The sequence below is a fragment of the Entelurus aequoreus genome, linkage group LG28, assembly GCF_033978785.1.
Source record: "Entelurus aequoreus isolate RoL-2023_Sb linkage group LG28, RoL_Eaeq_v1.1, whole genome shotgun sequence".
NCBI lineage: Eukaryota > Metazoa > Chordata > Actinopteri > Syngnathiformes > Syngnathidae > Entelurus > Entelurus aequoreus.
Window position 1 is genome coordinate 16,619,838 of NC_084758.1, and position 24,252 is coordinate 16,644,089.

A 24,252-nucleotide genomic window follows, 5' to 3' on the forward strand; every position below is an offset into this window, starting at 1 on the left:
AGTGTGTCCTGCGTTCCAGTGCCAGAACGTAGATACTTGTACCTGTACAGTAAGCCTTACACGTCTCTAGCCTTCCTCGCCTATGTGCTTCCTCGCTCTCTTGTGTTTCCCCTCGTCTGTGCTCATCGTGTCTTGTCCTGTGTCGTCATCCTGCAGCTCTGCGTCATTCCCTGGTTTCGAGTTGTGTGTCTCGTCTCCCCGGATTCTCTCTGGACTTCCTACTGCCTCCCCGGATCTCGACCTCTCGCCTGCCCCCTGGACAACGACGCCTCGCTCCATCCCCTGACCACTGGCAGGGGATGGAGGCAGGCTCAGAGATCCGGTAACACTCAACATTTATTCGCATCACATAGTCACACCACACGGATTTGGATTAATTACACACATCATTCTTTTGTATTTAGAATGATGTGTGCCGTCTCCTTCTCCACTGTACCGTTACATAATGTGTCTTTGTGAAACTGATGTTCATAAAGATGCGCCAATGTTACCTTGTTATGTGACACGTCATGAGTTAGTTAACTGATTTTGCATTGATTTTGGAGCAAAACCTATTCCAAAGGGACGCCCTTTTGGCTGAAAGGCCTTTTAAAGGAGTGTTAAAATAATGGGTGGATGTTTACTGGTTTTCAAATTTAAATGATTTCATTTTTTTACCAAAGAAAATGAAATTAACTTATTTTTTTTTTTTTTTTTAGCAAAATCTAGCATAAATATCACATAGATTTTTGGTTTATTGCAGGCCTGGGCATTCATTTTGACTCGGGGGCCAAATTTCGAGAAAAAAATGTGTCTCGGGGCCGGTATATCTATTTTTAGGAAAACTAATACAAAACCTCACAATAAAGTCTGATTGAATGCTAAAAATGTTATGACAGACCGCCTTAAAAACGGAATGGAATGTTATTTTTTTCTATGAACGATAAAACCCTGAATATTGAGAACGTATGAACGTCACACCCCTTCTCAATCGACATATTTTACAATCAAGCCAAATGCAACACAAATGCAACAAACACAGCGAAATATGAAGGTGAAGGGTAAAAAAACAAAATCATCTACAATCTGATACATCTGATATATCAGTAAGCTTTAGAACTTTCTTGTAAAAATCTCCTTCCACGTCTGTCCCTGACACCCGCATTTCAGGCTGGCCGCTCTGGAAACACTCTGTGGAAACGCTCCCCACCCACACTGCTTGGTGCCTCGTCTGACCTGCTGTGACGTAGATTACCATAGTATACGGTATACGGGTATTATTATAGATTTTTTGTTAAAATAAAGCCAATAATGCAATTTTTTCTGGTCCCCTTTATTTAGAAAAGTATAGAAAAGTACCGAAAAGTATCAAAATCATCAAGGTATCAGGACAACACTAGTCACTAAAATATCATGCAAAAGCGCAGATTCCAACCATTGAAATACGTTGTATAGTTCAAGACTCATGGTAATTTGAAAACATGACTGCACATCATAATGGCAGCTACACTTTCCATCTTAAAGATCTAAAAAAAATATTTGGGAATGTCCGGCGGGCCAGATTGAAAAGCTTAACGGGCCGCATGTGGCCTCTGGGCCTTAATTTGCCCAAGTCTGGTTTATTGACAGACAAAAATCTGCAAAGACAAATAAGGTTTTTCTTTGCCACGGAAAGACTGCATAGTTAACAAACCTGCACTACCACGAGCTAATGCAACAAAATGTTTTTATCTGTACTGTGAAGTTTGAATTTGAATGACAATGAAGGAAGTCTAAGTGTAAACGTAGTGAACCAAAAAAAACACACTTTGAAAATATAGCACAAACAGACTGGAAAGTTTTGGCTGACATACTTCCACTGAGGTAGAGGTGACACAGATGGCGGCCAATGAGGTCGCTGTGAAATAACTCCCTCCCATTTGGTATGATGTGGTTCATGTCAATAATCTTAAGATGCTGTCTAGATGGTCTGATGTTCACTTGGTCAAACGAGAGGAGAAAATGTGGATCGTGCTTCATCTGCTGCTGCTGCTCCAAAGTGGAGGTAAGTCCATGCTCAGTTCCAATGGAGACATGTTCATACTGTACATGACTCTTATTAATATGTCTTCTTTTTCTCTTCAGCATGTACAGGTGCTTACACCTTCTCCACACAGACTGTTGGACTTGGACAAAATGCCTCTTTAACATGTGTCCTGGAGAAAAATTCAGAGTATGAATATTTATTTTGGCTCCGACTTGCTTCCGGAAACTTTCCTGAAGCTTTAGTCGCACTGTCATATATAGAGTTCGGTCCTGATAAACATGGAACATTAAAGACTGGACCTCGCATCACAGCCAAAAAAGAACAAGAAACTTTTGATCTACAAATGAATCAAGTGGAGAAAAGTGATACGGCGATCTACTATTGTTTAAGAATACATTTAGGTAACTGGATGTTTTTGAATGGGATATTTCTTCAAGTTACAGGTAAATATAACAGAGACAATACAACAATTGTTCATACTTTAAGTGGTACATACCGTCTGATAACGATGGTAACTTGACTGGTCACAGAGTGCTGAAAGACTTCAATTTGTCTTGCACTCTTCCCAGAACCAGAACCCTTCGTGTCTGTTGTCTCTGAAGTCCAACCTGGACCACCTGTGAAGTTGCAGTGCTCAGTCCTCTCCCACTCTGGGAATGAAACCTGTCAGGATGGACCCAAAGTGTCCTGGTTCAGAACTGGACCAGGCAGCGTCCATCCCAGCTTTGTTTTCACTCATGACGAATGCAAGAAGAAGATCAAGGATAACTCCACGCAGAAATGCTTCCACACTTTTTCAAAGACCCTCAGCTCCTCCGATGCTGGGATTTACATGTGTGCCCTGGTCACATGTGGGAGGATTTTCATGGGAAATCCAGTAGAAGTCATCATTAAAGGTAAATGGTCATCAGTATGGACAAATTCAAAGTGTTGGATCCTATAAAAATTTACTTCAGCATTTCACAACCAGGTCTCCCAAGAGATCTGTTTTGGAGTGTTTTGAGTGTTGCTTTGGCCTTAAATTTCATCATGTCAGCCTTCCTCATCCACAAGATCAGGACAAAGAAATGTTGTTGCTGCAAAGGTAACTGAAAATGCACATTATTTGACGGAACTATTAAGCTTCGTCTCCAATTTTCAGCTGGTCCACAAATACTCGATGAAACGTCCAGTTGCGTCCAGCAGGTAAGAAGGAAATGTTGTGCACTTTGCTTTGTTTTTCTTTTTAATGTCACACATGACTTGTTTCCCTTAGAGAGACGAGGACTCTTTGGTTTACACCGTGCCGACCATCGTCACCAGGAAAACTGCCAAGGCGAGGCAGACAAAAGAAAAAGCAGCAGAGGAAATGACCACCTACGCTGACGTGTGTTTTCGAAACTGACACCCTCACGTCACAAAATCCAAATGTTTCAATACTGCAAAGAGGCTCAGGAAATTCGTTTGTATTGATCTGCGTTCACAGCGACCATAAGCTAAATGAAAAGGTACCGTATTTTTCAGACTACAAGGCGCACTTGGAATCCTTTCATTTTCTCAAAACTCGACAGTGCGCTTTATGTGCGGAATAATTTTGGTTGTGCTTACCGACCTCGAAGCTATTTTATTTGGTACATGGTGAAATGATAAGTATGACCAGTAGATGGCAGTCACACAAAAGACGTGTAGACTGCAATGTGACTCAAGTAAACACAAACATTTTATATGTTCCATTGAAAATAGACAACATTACACACTGTTCTCAAATATCCATCAAAATCCCGGACGAGCCCCCAATTTATGTTACGTTCCCAGATGGCTCTGAGTCTAGGGATTGTAGGAGAACGCAACGTAAAGCCGCTCCAACATACACATATTATTATGGGGTGTGTATAATGTTATACATATTATCTGGTGTTTTGTTTGACAATATTATGCAAAAGCAACTTTTCTTACCTTCTGGTACCTGCTGATGTGTATTTGGGATCTGCATGAATTCTGAAAAATTGCGCGCTTCCGCCTTTGTAGTCCGTGCCGACAACGTAGTCAATAAGCTTCTTCTTTTTCTCTATCTTCTTGTCATGGGACATTTGTCCTCCGCTGTTGCCATTTCTAATATAAAGTAGTGTAAAGTTCTTACTTATATCTGTCAGTAAACAGTAAAGCCATGAAAGCACTAAAACATACCGGTGTAGTGACTTTACATTATTCACTCAAGGAACTTTAACTATTAGAGAGTTCCAGTCGGACGTTTTTCCGGCTTTGTTATTGCACTCGTGAGCCACGGATGAGAAGATGCTGCTTCGTTGTTGATTGAAGTAAAGACTGAATGTCATTAAAACAGTTACCTCCATCTTTTGACACTTTTTCCACTCCCGTCCTTGCACGCTACACCGCTACAACAAAGATGACGGGGAGAAGACGCTGCCGAAGGTGAGCCACGTAAATAAGATCGCCCACAAAACGGCGCATCCTAAAGCGACTGTCAGAAAGCTGCTTAAAGATGGATTATAAAACATCATCTAGGCAACATTTTGACCAAAGAACCACCATTACATGTTATGTAGACCACAAGGAAGTGTTTTACATTTAGAAAAAAATAATAATAATATGACTCCTTTAGTGCGCCCTATATATGAAAATAGACCTGACTCAACCCGCTCATCGGCAGTGCGCCTTATGGTCCGGAAAAAATGGTACTTGGCCTTTACGTTAAAAATTTATTTTTGTCATGTGACCTAAGGCAGCACAGTAAAGAACATATGCATAAAGTAAGTACTTGATTGCATAACATATTACGTGACATAACTCAAATATTCCAAACAAGAACGCCGTCTTCAGGTAGAAAATGTAGGCTATTTTCATATTTTATATTGGTGTGCGTAGAGTTCACATTTTAGCTCAAGTGGTACACTCGTTGTGGTGCACACCATGGTTCAGATAACCGCACTGAACCAGGTTTGTTTGGTCAAGTGCGATTATATGTACCAGGATCACAAACACACCAAAAGTGCTTTTAACCCAACCAAACGTGACATGCTTGAACGTACCTTTAACTACCATTGGCACTCATTGAAATACTTGGAAATACACATTTTGAAAGTGTAGATTTTTACCCCTCCTCCCACTTTTTACAATGATGTTTTATAATATTTGGTGGATCATCAAACCTGGCGCAGGAAATGTAACGTGTGGAAAGGAGTGAGTCAATAAAAGAAAACAATTAAAACATTGTTTTTATTGTCCATTTTGTAATGAGGTCTAAGTAATTGTTTACCATACACTTGCACAGGAAGAAAAGGATGATGTGCAGCCATTTTATTTTAGTCAGACGGCCGGAAGAGTGTGTGTGTGTTTGTGTGTGTGTGTGTGTGTGTGTGTGTGTGTGTGTGTGTATGTGTGTGTGTGTGTAAGAGGGAGAAACATTTTCATACTTCTATATGTGTTTACACGCATGTGTGGTTGCAGTGTGTGTGAGTGAGAAGCTGATGAAAAATGAAACTGTGAGTGTCCTTGTTCATAGGTCGCAGTAGGCCCCTATATTTTTTTTGGACCACGCTAGATGCATAGCAGTGTACTTTATACTGTGCTTGGAACAGCAGTATTTTAAGATGGATTATTATTTTTTATCTATCTATTATTGCCCAAGAAATTATGCTCATGCTGGACTTGTATGCAGTGGGTCATAAAATAATTTATATATATATATATATATATATATATATATATATATATATATATATATATATATATATATATATATATATATATATATATATATAAATTATTTTATATATATATATATATATATATATATATATATATATATATATATATATATATATATATATATATATATATATATATACACACACACACACGCATAAATACATAGAAACACATATGCACATACAGTATATACATATATAGCATACATATACATATATATATATATATATATATATATATATATATATATATATATATATATATATATATATATATATATATATATATATATATAAAATAATTTATAATAATTTACAACGTAGACCGTTGGCCAACCAAAAAGTAACCACAGAACACTATAGTGTTCTGTGGTTACTTTTTGGTTGGCCAAGCGGACGTGACGACAGTCTGTCCTCACTTAGGTCCGCACGGACCTGGAGCGGGCGTGCCTTAAGTCCGGCTGGAAATCAGGAGAAATTCAGGAGAATGGTTGTCCCGGGAGATTTTCGGGAGAGGCACTGAAATTCGGGAGTCTCCCGGAAAATTCGGGAGGGTTGGCAAGTATGGCTTATCCGGAATCGTGTCGCGGGGACAACAGCTCGAGCAGAGACCCCCAGACTTCCCTCTCCAGAGCAACATTAGCAACTTCCTCCTGAGGAATCCCAAAGCGTTCCCAGGCCAGAGAGGAGATGTAATCCCCCCATCTGGTACTTAGCCTGCCGCGGGGTCTCCTCCCAGTGGGACGTGCAACGAGGACCTCCATAGGGAGACGCTCGTGAGGCATCCGCACGAGATGCCGGAACCACCTAAGTTGGTTCCTTTCCAAGCGAAGGAGCAGCGGCTCTACTCCGAGTTTCTCTCGCAACCAATCAAACAAGCAACCAATCAAACAAGGCCTTTGCAACAGGTTGTTTAAAAATGTTGAAAATGTAAATCCAAACGGTTAATCTAAATGTTAAGTGTAAGTCTTGAATTTTATAATAAAGGTTAAATCCAAAAGTGAAATCTAAGTGTTAAATAGAAATGTTAAATATACCAATACATGTTCAAACCAAACAATAAGTCTGTGTACATTCCGTTCATTCTAGTTCCAATTCTGAAACACAAATAAAAAAATAAAATTAGGACCGTTTTTCGATTTTTATTATATATGGCAGATTTTAAAACAAACCAAAATTCTAATATTCCCATAAAATGGGATTTTGTGCTGTTTTCTTTCTATGGATTTGAGTTTTTCAAGATAAACAGAAAAATTGTTTAAAAAAAAAAAGTTCATTCAAAATGCAAAAATGTGTGGTTGCAAAAAATATGATGACAAATTGAACCGGAAGCGGTATTTTAGCTTTTCCTTTGCGTTTAGCATGTTTTTAGCAACATCTTTGTTCAGCAGGAGTCATATTATCATTTTAAAAAAGTGTCATTAAATAGTTGTCCAACTTTTGTTTCAGAAATGAAAATAGAAAAAATGGCCCGAAATTTGTTTTTTGATTTGCATTTAAGAATTGGAAATAGAATGAATGGAAGTTACAAAAGACCACAATAAATATTAGTGTTTAATTTAAATATAAACTTAAATAAATGTTAAACGCAAATGTTAATCTAAATGTTAAATCCCGAGAGGAAATCTAAATGATAAAATCCAAATCTCAATGTTAAATCTAAATATGAAATTTAAGTGTTAAATCTACATCTAAATGTTATTACATTAAAATGTTAAAGCCCCAATTAAGAACTTTCAGTTTTGCTTGATTTTGGCGGCGCCACTGGACCAAAGCTGTAGTGTTTTGGCTGAAGGAAGACCACATTTTCCACGGGGGCAAGTGCATAGCTTCGTAAATCGTCATAAACGTACATACAAACTGACACGATAATACCACAATGATTCAGTGTGACTGATCAGTTTGAGAACCACTGGTCTAAACCTATTTATTAACCTTTAAAAAGGACAATAATTGATTAAAATCAATTACATGAGTAAATGTTTAATACATACGTGTGTCCACATGAGTTCCTTGTCCGAACAGGATCTGTCCACACGTGGCTACGGCACAGTAGTATGTTCCGGTGTCAGAGGAGTTGAGTACGGTCAGAGAGAGATGGTAGACGCAGCTTCTTGGGTCTTGTTCATTATCACTGTCGGAGTAAATGATGTGTGGATCAGACTCTCCTGATCCTGACTTCAACCAGTAGACGCTGCTTTGGTTCGGACATTGGCGGAAATATTCTTTGCTCTCAGCGAGGACGGAACACTGGATGGTCACAGACTCGCCCCCTTTGACCGACTTGCTTTGCGGAATTTGTCTCACCTGGAAGGACTTGCGTCTGGGGTCTGTGAGAGTCACAAAGAGGAATTAACATGTTTGATTCAGAAGCCCTTTTATCGATAAACAGTCCACATACAGTTGTGGTCAAAAGTTTACATACACTTGTAAAGAACATAATGTCATGGCTGTCTTGAGTTTCCAATCATTTCTACAACTCTTATTTTTTTGTGGTAGGGTGATTGGAGCCATACTTGCCAACCCTCCCGAATTTTCCGGGAGACTCCCGAATTTCAGTGCCTCTCCCGAAAATCTCCCGGGACAACCATTCTCCCGAATTTCTCCCAATTTCCACCCAGACAACAATATTGGGGGCGTGCCTTAAAAGCACTGCCTTTAGCGTCCTCTCACCTGAAAAGGAGACTATAATATATGTCTCCGTTATCCATAGGTTTATCTATAACCCATAACACGGTGGCCGAATGGATATAGTCACTCATGAACGGTCAGAAAAGCCCAAGGCGGCGGCAACGCAGAATTATGGGCCACCTTGCAAGCAACATCCCGTTCTCATTTGCGGATGTTTTCAACAAATCCGTGAAGGATATGTTCCCGGATTCAGAGATCGCTCGCCAGTACTCAAATGGTAGAACAAAGGCTACTGAAATAGTGAAAGGTAAGTGTTATTTTTATTTTTTTTAAGTAATCAGCAAGTACAGTACAGTTAGTAGAACAACTGTGTTTTCATTACTCTGTACTGTACTATATATATATATATATATATATATATATATATATATATATATATATATATATATATATATATATATATATATATATATAAGAAATACTTTAATTTCAGGGAATTCTAGCTATAAATATACTCCTCCCCCCCAACAAATATGTGCTCCAATCACTCTATCACAAACAAACAAGAGTTGTAGAAATGATTGGAAACTCAAGACAGCCATGACATTATGTTCTTTACAAGTGTATATTGTACTGTATATTCACCTTTCACCACCAGATGCGTGCCACCGGTGAACACCATGTTGTATGAGGTCCCAGCTTGGCAGGTGTACATCGCTTCATCGTCTTTGTGTACGTTTGTGATGTTTAAAACGTACATGTCACCCGTACGCGCGCTCACAAATCTTCCGTCCTTGAACGGTCCTCGAAGGGACATTTCCCCGAAATACCCCTCCACAATGGTTTGAACCATTGAGCCGAATTTCATCTTGTACCAGTAAAATATGTCACCTCTATCGTCGTGGCGCGGGCATGCCAAAGTGACGTTAACGCCAACTTCCACCAGGCTCAGTGTTATCGGAACGTAGGATTGACTCAGAACTGAAGAAAAAGACAGAAGAAGAGTAAATATGCAGGAAAAAGTGGAAAATACAAAACGGAGGTGCCTAAACTCACCCAATGCGCCGAGAAGCACAAGTGCAGTCAGCTCCGCCATCGTAGTGATCGTCTTTCCACTAAGTCTCGAGGAGGTTTGCAAGTCAGAGACAATGGTGTTAGGCTGAAATACGAAAAAAAAATTTCCGCTGCATTTTTTTTTTCAAACTACTGACCCATTTTTACCAAGCGTACGTGACTAGAAGCTCACTTGTGAGTCTAAAACAAACAAAAAAAACAACTATCCTGAGATGCAAGAAAAGTGCAGGTCGAAGTATTTTGTGCATGGATATAAAAATGTATTTTCTACACTTTGAATGTTGACTACGTAATTTGTCTATTCAGAAGTTGGCCAGCTTTTACCCTTTTGTTCGTGTTTTTTCATTTGTCAAGCAATTTTCACAGGTTGAATTAATATAGATGACAAAGGATTAAAACATTGAAACATAAGCTCCATGAAAACAGACACATTGGTTTTCACGACCAAAAAGGTCTCATACATAAAGTGCATGTAAACAACACTGCATTATTTCAGAGTGACAGAGATTCAGTTCCAACACGCACGCTGCCTGATTGGCAACCAGGACAAACCTAGTTGTTTTTTTATCCCCCTCCCTCGTGAGTGCATTTTCTTTTGAATTATTAAAGAATAGGGCAGCACGGTGGTACAGTGGTTAGTGCATCTTTCTCACAATACGAAGGTCCTGAGTAGTCCTGAGTTCAATCCCGGGCTCGGGATCTTTCTGTGTGGAGTTTGCATGTTCTCCCCGTGACTGCGTGGGTTCCCTCCGGGAACTCCGGCTTCCTCCCACCTCCAAAGACATGCACCTGGGGATAAGTTGATTGGCAACACTAAATTGGCCTGCCAGATCTCCAGGACAGTCGCTCGCTTGCCTGCCGTCATCTTCGTCTGCTGCAGAGGCTCCCGCCTGGCGCCCATACTCCTCATTTTTGTCAGTCGCAGGGTTGGCCGGCTCATGGACGTCCACCTCGCCAGCTGCAGCTGCTTTACGCTCGGCGCCATCACCTGAATTGTGCCGGTATCTTCAGGGACACTAGGTCTCCGGCTCCCATGACGTCATCGCTGCTTTTCCATTTGCGCGTGTCCACCGTGCCTGTCAGCACCGGACTCTACTCCGCTGGATTCAAGGTCACGTGGCCGACATGCCGGCCAAGCATTAAGGCCGCAGTTTTGCGACCCTGCCACCAACGTTCTCCCACCGCCATCCATTTTTTTTGGTACATTCACTTCCTCGTGCCATGCACAGGCGTCTACCCTGCTGCCTGATTGGCAACCAGGACACACCTGCAACCGGTTGCCAAACAGTCTCCTATTTAGGTCAGGCGCGGTCTCATTCTCCCTGTGGTTCATTTCTGCACTCCACCTGAGATTAGAAAATCTGGAAGGAAAGGATACACACGTGCGGATGTTGTTTCTGGACTTCAGAATCCCGCGAACCTAGTGAGCAAACTGGCCCCCCTTGGATTCAGCACCCCACCATGCAACTGGCTGCTGGGCAACAACACCTCCAGTGAGAGTGGGCAACAACACCTCCAGTGCCATCTCCCTGAGCTCCCCCCAGGGCTGCGTCCTGAGTCCGCTGCTGTTCACACTGATGACCCATGACTGCTGCGCCAGGTCCACTACCAACCACATTGTGAAGTATGCAGACGACACAACAGTAGTGGGCCTTATCCATGACAACAACGACATGGACTACAGGGAGGAGGTGAAACATCTGGTTGACTGGTGCAGAACCAACAACCTGGTCCTGAACGTCGACAAGACCAAAGAGATCATCGTCGACTTCAGGAGGCACCAGTCCAGCCACACTCCACTCTTCATCAACGGCACAGCAGTGGAGATGGTGAGCAGCACCAAGTTCCTGGGGGTGCAGATAACTGTCAATCTAACCTGATCCCTACACAACCCTGCTCATATAAAAAGAGCTCAGCAGCGCATGCACTTTTTGCGTTGGATGAAAAGAACACAGCTCCCTCACCACATTCTACAGATGCACTATAGAGAGCCTACTGCATCTCTGTCTGGACCGGAGTGCAGTGCCTCCGACTGGAAGACTCTGCAGAGAGTTGTGAGGACGGCGGAAAAGATCATCAGGACTCCTCTTACTCCTATCCAGGAGATCGTAAAAAGCCGCTGCCTGACCAGGGCTCAGAAAATCTGTAGAGACTCCTCCCACCCTCACCAAGGACTGTTTTCACTGCTGGACTCTAGAAAGAGGTTCCTCAGCCTCTGTAGCAGAACCTCCGGGTTCTGTAACAGCTTCTTCCCTCAGGCCATAAGACTCTTGAACACATCATAATATTCCACTCAATTCCCCCAAAAACCAGATTAACTCGCTGGACTATAAAGACAATGTAACATACATCTGTAATGGTGGATGCATATGCAAAAGTGCAATATATGTATCTGTACAGTAATCTATCTATTTATATATGCAACTTCTTTTGTAAATGCAAACATTCTGCACCTCTTTGTTCTTTTATCCTGCACTACAATGAGCTAACACAAATAAATGTTGATCTTATCTGTACTGTAAAGTTCAAATTTTAATGACAATAAAGGAAGTCTTAGTCTAATTTGCTCTGCCTGGCTGTGCCTATTGCTTCAAACAAAGAAGTCCCGTGTCTTGTACAATTCCGTTTGCACTTGCCTTCTTTTGTCCTTTTTTCATTTCTAGTTGTTTTTCCTCAACTCCTTCTAGAATGCATTTATTATATTTTGATGTATTAAAGAATATTATTGGCAATTGTTGGCAATAGCGTGTTGTTGGCTGCATCTTGGGGTCACGTTGCTCAAGCTGCCTTCCACGCTTCAAATCCCGACACACCCACTTACTGACACCAATGCCGCTTTGAAATGGTTGTGGTTGTGGTTTCTCTTTTGAAAAAAAAAGAAAAAACTCAAAGAAGCACAATCTTCAACTTCATGCAATAACCAAAAAAATTAAGTATGAAAAAAGTTTCTTCCTGTCAAGTGTGCAACAATGTCATACACGATTGTTGCAATGACTCCACAGAGCAAGAAAACTGCAAAATGTCAGTACTTTTTATTTACTGTTTGCAGTATGAAGTATCATCAACATACACATGATATTGATTTTGGAACTAAACAGGGTGGACATTTATGTTTCAAATCAGCATAAAAATACAATAAAAAATATTGTAAAATCTGGGCTAAATTTTACATTTTTGGACAAATCTTATTGTACGTATACTGGGCGCAATATTTACACAGGCGCTTGTGTTCAGTCCCAAATTTGACAGAAGACAGTGACTGTAGAACAGCTTAGAGTAGCCTACCTGAGCGCGGTATTCGTCCTTCTCCTCCTTCTTTACTGAACGTGTCTTCTTTGGCGCGTCCTGTTGGGGCCTGTTAGTGGTGGTGGATTTCCGTTCCGTTCTGTGCGGCGTTGGCCGTTTTGTTGTTCGATGGCCGTGTCGATCGTCTTTGACTTTGGGGCTTTGTTGTGTGCATTTTGTTGCGACTTCTCCATAATAAGTGTGAGTGCGTTTTGATTTGCTGTGAACAGTTTATTTGGTCCACCATAACCCCTTTTGGTAATTTCATTGGACTAATGCAGTGGTCGGCAACCCAAAATGTTGAAAAAGCCATATTGGACCAAAAATACAGAATAAAAATCCTTCTGGAGCTGCAAAAAAGTAAACGCCTTACATAAGTCTTACAATGCAGGCAACACATGATGTAAGTGTTTATATTGGTGGGCGGTCGAGGGTGGAGTCGGCTCTCTTGGTTGCTTTGTTGGGTCTGCTCCACCCCAGCAGCCGATGGCGTAGAACACCGCAGAGGCCACAAAAGTGTATATATTTTTTTGTTTTACTTGTGTGGCTGTGTGTAGAAGTGGTTGGTTGCATCAGCTCTGCTCTTCTAATGTCTTTAATTTCCTTTGTGTTATTTGATGATACCCTCTTAAACACATGTTTATGTGTGATTGCTATGAGGTTTTTTTCCCTTGGCCTCAGTCTGGACCCCCTCTCCAGCGGCCCAGGCTTACACTGAATTTTTTTTTATTCTCAAAATGAGCCAAAAAAGAGTGGCAGCTACATGTAAACAAACTACGGTGTGTTGAAGGGCCGCCCAAATTAGTAGGACAAAACGTTGCTCGCCAAATCCTCTCATCAGTGAAGCATGTTTAATATAAACAGTGGGATTTCTGGCAATTAGGAAGGTGTGTGTGTCATTTTTGCTCTCTAACAAAAACAATATTAAAACAAAAATTATATTTTTTCCACCATCTTTTCCATTTTCACACATTTTTTAAAAAGCTCCAGGGAGCCACGAGGTCGGCGCTAAAGAGCAAATTTAGTTTATGAACCCTTAAATATCTATTAGAGGCCGCAGCATTGTATAAGTGCAGGGTTCAAATCGTGAAAACAAAATAGCAGCCTATAACCTGAAAATATAGTAAATTTTGGATTATCTTCATCAACAGGTCTTGCATCTCTCAGCACACTGCGCCAAGTCTTACAGAAAGTCAATACAACTCTTAAGATAATACTTTGGTAAATCAGAGCAGGAGGATTTAGTTTTGAAGACGCACGTCAGCGTACGTGCTGAATTCCTCTGCTGCCCTCCTATTTGTCTGCCTCGCTCTGCCAGTTTTCTTGGTAACAATGGTCGGCACGGAATAAACCAAAGAGTCCTCGTCTCTCTAAAGAAACAAATCATGTAAGACATTACAAGAAAAAGAAAACAAAGATGCAGAACTTTTCTACAAACTTGTTCTTACCTGCTGGACGCGACTGAATGTTTCATCGAGTGTTTGTGGAACAGCTAAAAAAAATTGAAAATAAATCATAGAAAAGACCAACCTATTGATGATTCCTAATGTGCTGTTTTCTTACCTTTGCAGGAAAAACAGTTTTTTGTCCTGATCTTGTTGATGAGGAAGGCTGACATGATGAAACTTAAGGCCAAAGCAGCACTCAAGACGATTATAACATACTTGTATGAAGCAGAGCTGCCAACATCTAGATTGTTATGATAAAAAACACTAGTGAAAAAACACTTTTAATGAATCTATCAATACAAATCAATTCATATTTACCTTTAGTGTTGACTTTTATTGGATTTCCCATGAAAATCCTCCCACATGTGACCACAGCACACAAGTAAGTTCCAGCATCAGAGGAGTTGACGTTCTTTGAGAGAGTGTGGACACATTTCTGTGTGGACTTATCTTTGATCTTCTTGCATTCCTTATGAGCGTAAACAAAGCTGGGATGGACACTTTCTGGTCCAGTTCTGAACCAGGACACTTTGTGTCCATCCTGACAGATGTCATTCCCAGAGTGGGAGAGGACTGAGCACTGCAACTTCACAGGCGGTCCTGGTTGGACTTCAGAGACAACAGACACGGAGGGTTCTGGTTCTGGGAAGAGTGCAAGACAAATTGAAGTCTTTCAGCACTCTGTGACTTTGATTCCACAGATCGACATTCACTTCTGTTGAAATCTTGAAGGTAAAAAATACTGTGATGTGTTAATGCAGAGGTTACATTTCTTGTAGTGCATGTAAAAACATGTTCAACACAATAAAATATTTGTTCATTTAAAGTTAACATTGTTATCTATAAACAGATGTTATGTAACAATTAAAATATGTACAATTGTTAATTTAAACTGTTTTCTAATTATTTGTTGTCATATTTACCTGTGACCTGAAGGAATGTTCCTTTCAAAAACGAGAATTGACCAAAGTTCACTTTTAAACAGTAGTAGATCGCCGTATCACTTTTCTCTACTTGACTAATTTGCAGAACAAATGTTCCTTGTTCTTTTTTGGCTGTGATGCGATGTCCAGTATTCAATGTTCCATTTTCAACAGGTCCTGAATCGTAAGATGCCGTTGTAGCTAAAATTTCAGGATAGGTTCCAGAAACAAGTCGGATCCAAATTAAGCGTTCAATATTCTCAGTTGTCCCGCGGGGACATGTCAGAGAGACATTTTGTCCAGGTCCAACAGTCTGAGTGGAAAAGTTGTAAGCACCTGTACATGCTGAAGAGGAAAAAGAAGACATATTAATAAGAGTCATGTACAGTATGAACATGTCTCCATTGGAACTGAGCATGGACTTACCTCCACTTTGGAGCAGGAGCAGCAGATGAAGCACGATCCACATTTTCTCCTCTCGTTGGACCAAGTGAACATCAGACCATCTAGACAGCATCTTTCAGTTATTGACTTGAACCACATCTTACCAAATGGGAGGGAACTATTTTGCTGCTATCTCATTGGTCGTCACGTGTCTCTACCTCAGTGGAAATATGTCCAACCAAACTTTCCAGTCTGTTGGTACCATCTTCTCAAGGTGGTTCTTTTTCTTTACTACTTTCAATAACTATGCAGCATTTATGTGGCAAAGAAAACATTTTACAATCATGTTTTTGTCACATAATTAAATTTTCCTGAGGGAACTCTCCTGAAGGAATCAATAAAGTACTATCTATCTATACATTTCCAGCCAAAAAAAAGTTCCACATCCTTTGAATTTCGGATATTTAGAACACAAACTGTGATGACATTCAGAATTGTAAGACTTTTGGGGTGAAGAACTTCAAAGGTTCCACTCCAAGTATAACAAACTACTGTTCACAATTTAATTCCATCTCTATTCAGTCTATAAATGTCACCTGATGCGTGGTGTATTTATTTATCAATTTATTGATTTTTACTAAATAGCACAGAGGCAAAAAACATTGGCATTACCAGCTGTGGCTGTAGGCAACCTCTGTGTCCTTTTTTAAAATCACCTCCACAAGGTCGCGTTGAGAACCATGCGTGTTACATTTGCACTACTGTTGTTTACACAGAACTCATGAGCGGTATTCATAATCAGTTTGCTCCTTGCTAGTATTACAACCAGTGGTCTGAAAACTACTTTAAAAAAATATTGAATTATAGTTACTTGTTACTTACCAAAAAAGTAATTGAATACAAACATATTTACTCTTCAATACATGTAATTAATTACTAGGGAAAGTAATTTATACGTTATTTAAAACAAATTAAAAATAAATATCAGGCATATGCATTTGAGGTATGTTTAATATAAGAGTACAGTGTGCGGAGTCTGTGCTTTTAAAAGGCGGGGCTTGTTGCCTTGTGTTACCTCTGCTTAATAAAAAGATTGAATGTCCTTGCATGGCTGTCATATCTTCTTGTCAACAAACGGGGTATTGTTTGGATGGCAAGTTGGTCACTTCAATCTTTTATTCAATGTTGAATATTCCCATTGTGTGCATACGTTGTTGTCTGCTCTGTCACAGTGCGATGGTGCCTCTTCTTGTTTGATATCAAGTTCATTTTAGTGCGGTGCTGCTTGTTGTCGACATAAAACCACATCGAAAGCAGCGTGCCACGTTACATCACGTTACGCCAATATTACGAACACTGCAACGTCGTCTTTTTTAAATTGTAACAACCTACTGAAATGCAGAATAAAATGTGATATGTTCTCTAATCCCGTGGCGAGAGTCCATGCTTCATTATTATTTAGAGTTACTTTGTATTCGGTTCATTGTGGACTGTTCCAAATCATGTCGCCGTCTTAGAACGTTTTCATTGACGTGCACACGTCAGTCTTTATGGTAACGTTTAGGTTGTGGTTTTAATTAGTCCGAACACGCATGCAGTTACAGTATGGTGTACATACATATGACCTATTTCTCATTACATATCCAAAAAGGAGTAGGAAGAAACAGAGCTTATTTGATCCTACCCCCATTAACCCCGTTTAATGGCTATTGCTTACATGTTGGTCCGTTCCCTACCTGTGCTCAATTTGCAACACAAACATTAAATGAAGGAATAAATAAATAAATACATTTTTAGGGTCCACAATTTTTTTGGTTAGTACAAATATATATATATATATATATATATATATATATATATATATATATATATATATATATATATATATATATATATATATATATATATATATATATTGTGGAGAATGTATATATGTTTAAGAGTTCTTTCTGTATTCATGGTCATGTTTAAAGCAGCTAGTGTTTTTCCATTTGTACTCTTTCTATGTTTTATCTTATGTCCGCAAATAAACTATGTGTGTTACCTTGAAGGCTTGCACTGTAGGAGATGGAATACTCCCTTTTGTCTTATCTGTAGTACAACAATGAGGCTGTGTTCCTTTCCGGACAGGTGGGGGCTTTTTTCGTGTGCAAGAAGTTGGCCCTTTTGTTTGAGTGTTAGAACAACTTGAGAAGCCGGTATGAATGTATTGGTCTGGGCTGTTCTCCTGAAGCTTCAGTAAAACTTGATAATATTCCTATTTTGTCTTTATGGTCCTTTTTGCTCAGCATATATGTCATCAAAAGAACTTGGCATTGACCAGTGACTTAAATTCCCTGGGAGGAAAATCTGGTTGACGCAACAATATATATATATATATATATATATATATATATATATATATATATATATATATATATATATATATATATATATATATATATATATATATATATATATAAATAAATATCCGTTTTTACATTTTGTAGATGAAATCTATTTTTGTTCAAGCACCACAAAACAATCACCCACTTCCTCAAAATCAGCCTCTCAATCACTCACACACACACACACACACACACACACACACACACACACACACACACACACACACACACACACACACACACACACACACACACACACACACACACACACACACACACACACACGCGCACACACACACACACACACACACACACACACACACACACACACACACACACACACACACACACACACACACACACTCTTCAGGCCTACTGACACAAATGCAGCATGGAAAATTTCTACTTGTTGTGGTTGACCTTTGAAAAAATAAAGTGTGACCATATTTATTCCCCTGCTCAAGCATGCACGATTGTTGCAATGACTCCACACAGCAGGATTACTAAAGAAATGCTTTTTATTGACCGTTTGCAGTTATTACCATTGCATTATCATATGTATACACATGCATGTTGGAAGTAAACAAAGGGGACAAAGATACAATAAAACATATTTTTGTTCAAGTCTCTACTTTATGCATATGTTCTTCACTGCACAGCCAGAATGTCAAAATAAAACAGTGTGAACTCCAAGAAAACTGCAGTATATTTTTTGGATTGTTGGTTCCAGACCAGAGCACCGAACCACACGTGCAAATGCAGCCTAGTGCAACTTTTAATCTACGATAATTTCCAGAGTCTCTTTGCTGTGTCAGATCACTTTTTAATTTTGCATCCTGAGAACTGAGTCACAAAGATAGACGTCGGCGTACGTGCTGAATTCCTGTGCTGCCCTCGTATTTGTCTGCCTCGCTTTGCCGGCTTTCCTGGTGACGATGGTCGGCACGGCATAAACCAAAGAGCCCTCGTCTCTCTGAGGAAACAGGTCATGGGGGACATGAGAAGAAGAAGCAAAAATGCACAAAAATGTTCTACGGACGTCCTTCTTACCTGCTGGACACGACTGGACGTTTCATCGAGTGTTTGTAGACCAGCTGAAAAGTGACCATGAAAGCCATTTGCATTGATTATTGGATGAAAGCCATCCAATAATGTCTACTGAGTATGATTAATAATGAGTATTTTCTCTTACCTTTGTGGCAAAACCACTTATTCGTCCTAATCCTGTGGATGAGGAAGGCAGACATGATGAAACTTAAGGCCAAAGCAGCACTCAAGAAACCCAAAAGCAGACCTGCTGGTTCCGGTAAGTCTGGATAAAAAGTCATATTTATTTATTTGATTCCACACAAAAAGTTCTGCAATGTGTTAATGTGGAGGTTACAGTTCTTGTTGTGCATATACAAATACGTTCATTTGAATATTTGAGGGCAGCGTCATCGAACGAGTGCTGAATTTGTAGGTTTACCCAAATTCCAAAGACCATGATTTGGTACTTGGTGAGGAAAACCTTGTTGGCAAATACAGACGTCATACTTTTTTTTGTAGTTGGTCAGCAGGGTTGCACACATCTAAGAAGGGATTTGGTCCACTCTTCTTTACAAATCATGAAGGTTTTTCCAGTGGGATTACAGCCCCTAAATTAACCAGGCCAATCCAAGATCTTAGCACTCATTAATTGTCCTGTCCGTATGTGTTTGTTCATTGTTATACTAGAAGACCAATTCCTTGGCTGAGGTCAAGAAGTTCTCATCTAAGATTGTACGGTACATGGCCTTGTTCATCAGTCCCTCAATGTGGGGAAATCTCCCTGTACATACTTTTAGCAGAGAAACAACCCCTAAGCCGGACATTAGCAATGGAGTTTTGGGGTTAATATTCAGTATTTCTATGTCTCATCTGACCACATCACATGTGTCCTTAGGATCAGGGGGGCCGACACATTGGAGAGAAGTCTTAGTTGTCTTGGTGACTTGGTGGTCCCAACTTCATTGACATCATTAACAGCCTCCTCTTGTGTAATTCAGTGAATTTTCTCACAAACACAATCCTTACAGGTCAAATCAGTTTCAGCAGGGAGGCCCAGACTCCTGGTCTTGTACCAGCTCTTTCAGTTCCACCGGAGAGAACCTGAGACGTTCCAAGCATACTGAGAGACACTATCCCTCCAGTGTATCCTATGATTTTACTCTGGGGCTTCAAATCAGCAGGGCATGCCTGGAACACCTCACTAAGGAGGTGCCGAGGTGGCACACATGTATGTTCTCTATGCGAAGGAGAAGTTACTCTACTCTGAGCTCCTTCAAGGTGACCAGGCTCCTCACCCCATTTCTGATTTATTAAAGATTAAAGATTAAAGTACCGTCAGCTTCTTGCTGGGTTTGAATTATTGCTGGTAGGTAGCAGATCAAATATATATTTCCTCCAATCAATCAATATCAAACACATTTATTACCTTTATTTAAAGTATTTTTCTTGATATGCTGTCCTAAAGCATAGCTATTGTGGAAATTCTCACCTGTGATATGAATAAATGTTGCATTTAAAAAGGTCATGTTAGATCTGTTGACTTTCAAGCAGTAGTAGGAAGCTGTGTCACTTTTCTGTAGATCACTAATTTCCAGAACAAAAGTTCCTGGTTCTTTTCTGGCCGAGAAGCGCTGCCGTTGGATCAATGTCTCGGGTTCAACAGAACCAGGTCCTCCGTCTAAAGATGGCTTTGCGTCTAAAATTTCAGTATTCCTGATCCAGAGTTTTCTCGCGGGGGCATATCAGACTGACATTTTGTCCAGGTCCAAGAGTCTGAGAGGAAAAGTTGTAAGCACCTGTAGATGCTGAAGAGGGGAAAAAAGACATATTAATAAGAGTCATGTACAGTATGAACATGTCTCCATTGGAACTGAGCATGGACTTACCTCCACTTTGGAGCAGGAGCAGCAGATGAAGCACGATCCACATTTTCTCCTCTCGTTGGACCAAGTGAACATCAGACCATCTAGACAGCATCTTAATATTATTGACTCGAAACACATCATACCAAATGGGAGGGAACTATTTCGCTGCTATCTCATTGGCTCATCTGTGCCGCCTCTACCTCAGTGGAAATATGTCCAACTAAACTTTCCAGTCCCTTTGTATCAGTCTCTGGCTAGTACAAAGTAAAACTACAGAAGTTTTTTTTTGTCTTACCACTCTCGAGTCGCAAGGTTGAGCCGGGGCAGATTTTTCAGCGTTTTTTGAGCAGCTACCCGCCGAAATCAACGCTTTTCTCCTGACAGAGCTGATCGACACACAGTGGAAATCGGAACTTTTTAACAGATGTGACATAAATTCTAAATGGCCTCGATTTACATCTCCAAGGGAAAGGAAATTCAGTCTGTGACACGGATTTCCATGTTAGCGCATTTGAGGTTCTTGCTGGACAAGTGCAAAAACAAGACTTCACCCATCTCCCTGCTACTCGAAGCCTCTCAGCTGAGAAACCAGCTGTACCGTTTCCAACCGAGAAATGCAAGGCTCTGCCATACCTTAATTTTGCCTATCATTCACAATCATGACGGATGTTTTTTGTTTTTTTTAATGCATTTTAACTCGTAAATAAACGCAAATAAAAGTCCGGAGCCAATAGGGAGTCCTATGTTCCGCTTATTGAAACCCAATAAAAAACATCCAAAAAGCGCAGACATTACTCCATTTACATTTCGTGACTGGAATATTAACCAAGTATTAGCGATATTGTTACTATAAGCCAGCGGTCACCAACGCGGTGCCCGTGGGCACCAGGTCGCCCGTAAGGACCAGATGAGTCGCCCGCGGGCCTGTTCTAAAACAAACAAACAAAAAAAAAATTTAAAAAAAAAAAAATTTTTTTTTTTTTTTTTTTAAATTAAATCTACATAGAAAAAACACAAGATACACTTTCAATCAGTGCATCAACCCAAACAACCTCCCCCATGCACACTCATCCACACCCACTCACACAAAAGGGGTTATTTCTTTCTGCTACCAATATTCTGGTTCCCACAACATAGACAACACATCTGCAAGGGACACAGTCCCTGAAGCACACATGATTGTATAGGCTGCTGGTCCACTAACATTTTCATTAATTACTATTTTTTATGTAATTATTTTTATATTGTTTTACTTTCTTTTTTATCCAAGAAAATGTTTTTTATTTATTTACATTATTTTTTTAAAAAGGGCCTTATCTTCAACAGACCAGGTTGTCAATGAAATTAGATTTGTTTAAAGGGTTTTTTAAACCAGGCCCAGTCCAGATAATGTCCAAGTCGGACTCAGCAACACACACCTTCATTCATGTACACAGAAAAAAATTAGGGAACACAACAGATTGCATATAATTTATAAACAAAATTACATTTTCAAAATAAGAATTTATGTACAGTCCAGATTATGTCCAGGTCACTCAAATTAGGGAACACAACAACAGATATCATATAATCTATAAACATAATTATACTTTCAAAATAAGCCTTTGAGGACTTCTCATCTTTTTTTTAAATGTTTTTTTGGCATCATTATCGTTTTCAACCATGTAACTTTCTAAAGTTAGAAAATACTGAATAAATGTTTTAAAGAAAGTAATACTAAGTGAATATCTGTTTTTGGCCTTAAAAATAAACATTTTACCGAGTACTATAATTAAATTGACTAAATCATGATTGTCAATGAACTCTCCTAAAATAACAGAAACCACATTAAGCTTCATAAACAAACCAATCCTTAAACACATTTTTTCAACTTCCACCCAAAACAAAGACACAATATGACAATACCAAAACAAATGCAGGGTGGATTCAGGCTCCTGACAACAAAATCGGCAATCATCTGACTCTGTCGTATTCCATAATTTTAACATTTTCCCTGTGGGTAAGAAGTTATAAATAATTTTAATTTGAAAATAACGATTTTGCACATCGATAGTGGTTTTATAGATTAGTTTGAATATTGCATCCCATGGCAACGGGCAGTCAAAAAAGTCCTCCCATTTTCCATTTGTGTTGTATGAGGCAGCCTTCAAAGATTTCTTTATTAAATAAAAAATTATATATTTTTCTATTTATTTTAGTTCCTTTTTGCCAACTAGAATTTCTTATTAGAGGTTTACAAACTAATAATTTAGTAGTTCCATAATTAATTATTTGTTTCCATCTTTTCCCAATTACTCCAGTTAGTTGATAAAATGAAAAGCTTGAGCAATCATCACCATACATAGCTCTAAATTCATCATACTTGATAATTTTACCATTCTCATTGATAATATCATTGACAAAAATGATTCCTCTTTCAAACATATTTTTCCAAAAGAAAGGCTTTCCTTCTATTACAATATTAGAGTTCATCCACATTAACTGCTGCAAAATATCGTCTCTTTTTTCTGGCACATAAAATTGAAAACACCACTATGAGTGGATTGTTTCCTTTATGAACCCCGCCATGTTTCCCAGCAGACTCTCTGGGAGGGGATCACTTGTAAAAAAGGATACAATTTCTTTTGATACAGTACATGTTTTTTGTCCAACAGGACATTTGTGTACCACTCAATGTTTAAATACATCTTTGGAACAATTGATGCTTTTAAAGACAGACACATAGCTTCAAGGTTGAGGAGTTTCAGGCCCCCATATTCATACTCTTTGTACAAAACCTTTCTTTTAATATTTTCTGGTTTGCCGTTCCAGACAAAATCGAAGCCCGTCCGCTCATAAATCTTAAAGTTTTGTGATGGAGCTGGTAATGACAAAAACAAATAAATAAATTGAGGAATAATTAACGAGTTGGCAATAGACATTTTACCATACAAGGTTAGGGATTCCCTTTCCATAATTGCATAATTTTGTCCAGCTTTCTTAGTCGATTATCATAATTTACTGAGCCTAGATCATCCAGATTTTTCTGGGACAACAACACCAAGTATGTTAACTGGTCCATCTGTCCACAAAACAGGCACTGTTGCATTCCATTCGAAAGGACGTTCCCTTTAGATTTCCGATCCTTAACATTTTACATTTATCATAATTAAGCTTAAGGCCAGATTGCTGTGAAAATATGTCCAAAAGATTAAGAAGGTTCCGCAAACAATGAGGAAAAATCTTATCTTTGTGAATCAGCCTTTTCTGACATGAACTTCATCAAGAACAAACACAGAACACGCCTCACTGATGCACATCTGCAAGACTCACTCAGAGTTGCAGTGTCAAGTTACACACCAGAGTACAACACACTAGTTAACAGCATGCAATGCCAGGCTTCCCACTAACTGACAAAGAAACAGATAACATATTTGGTGTCCAGTTCAAAGTGTGACATGATTTAAAAATTTGAGAGTTTACTTTTGTATTTTACATGAGTTATTATTTGTCCAAACATGGTGCAAAGTAATTC

At 39.5% G+C, this 24,252-nt stretch overlaps 1 protein-coding gene across 1 annotated transcript; it reads right to left on the reverse strand.

Annotated features, from left to right (window-relative positions):
• Positions 1 to 6,792: 6,792 nt before the first annotated feature.
• Positions 6,793 to 10,750, reverse strand: LOC133644907 (uncharacterized). The gene is made up of 6 exons (XM_062039661.1): positions 10,489 to 10,750; positions 10,245 to 10,405; positions 9,400 to 9,502; positions 8,989 to 9,324; positions 7,707 to 8,042; positions 6,793 to 6,809 (listed from the first exon to the last, which is right to left on the reverse strand). Exons 1-6 carry the CDS (start codon positions 10,748 to 10,750, stop codon positions 6,793 to 6,795), a joined length of 1,215 nt encoding a protein of 404 aa, XP_061895645.1.
• Positions 10,751 to 24,252: the final 13,502 nt, after the last annotated feature.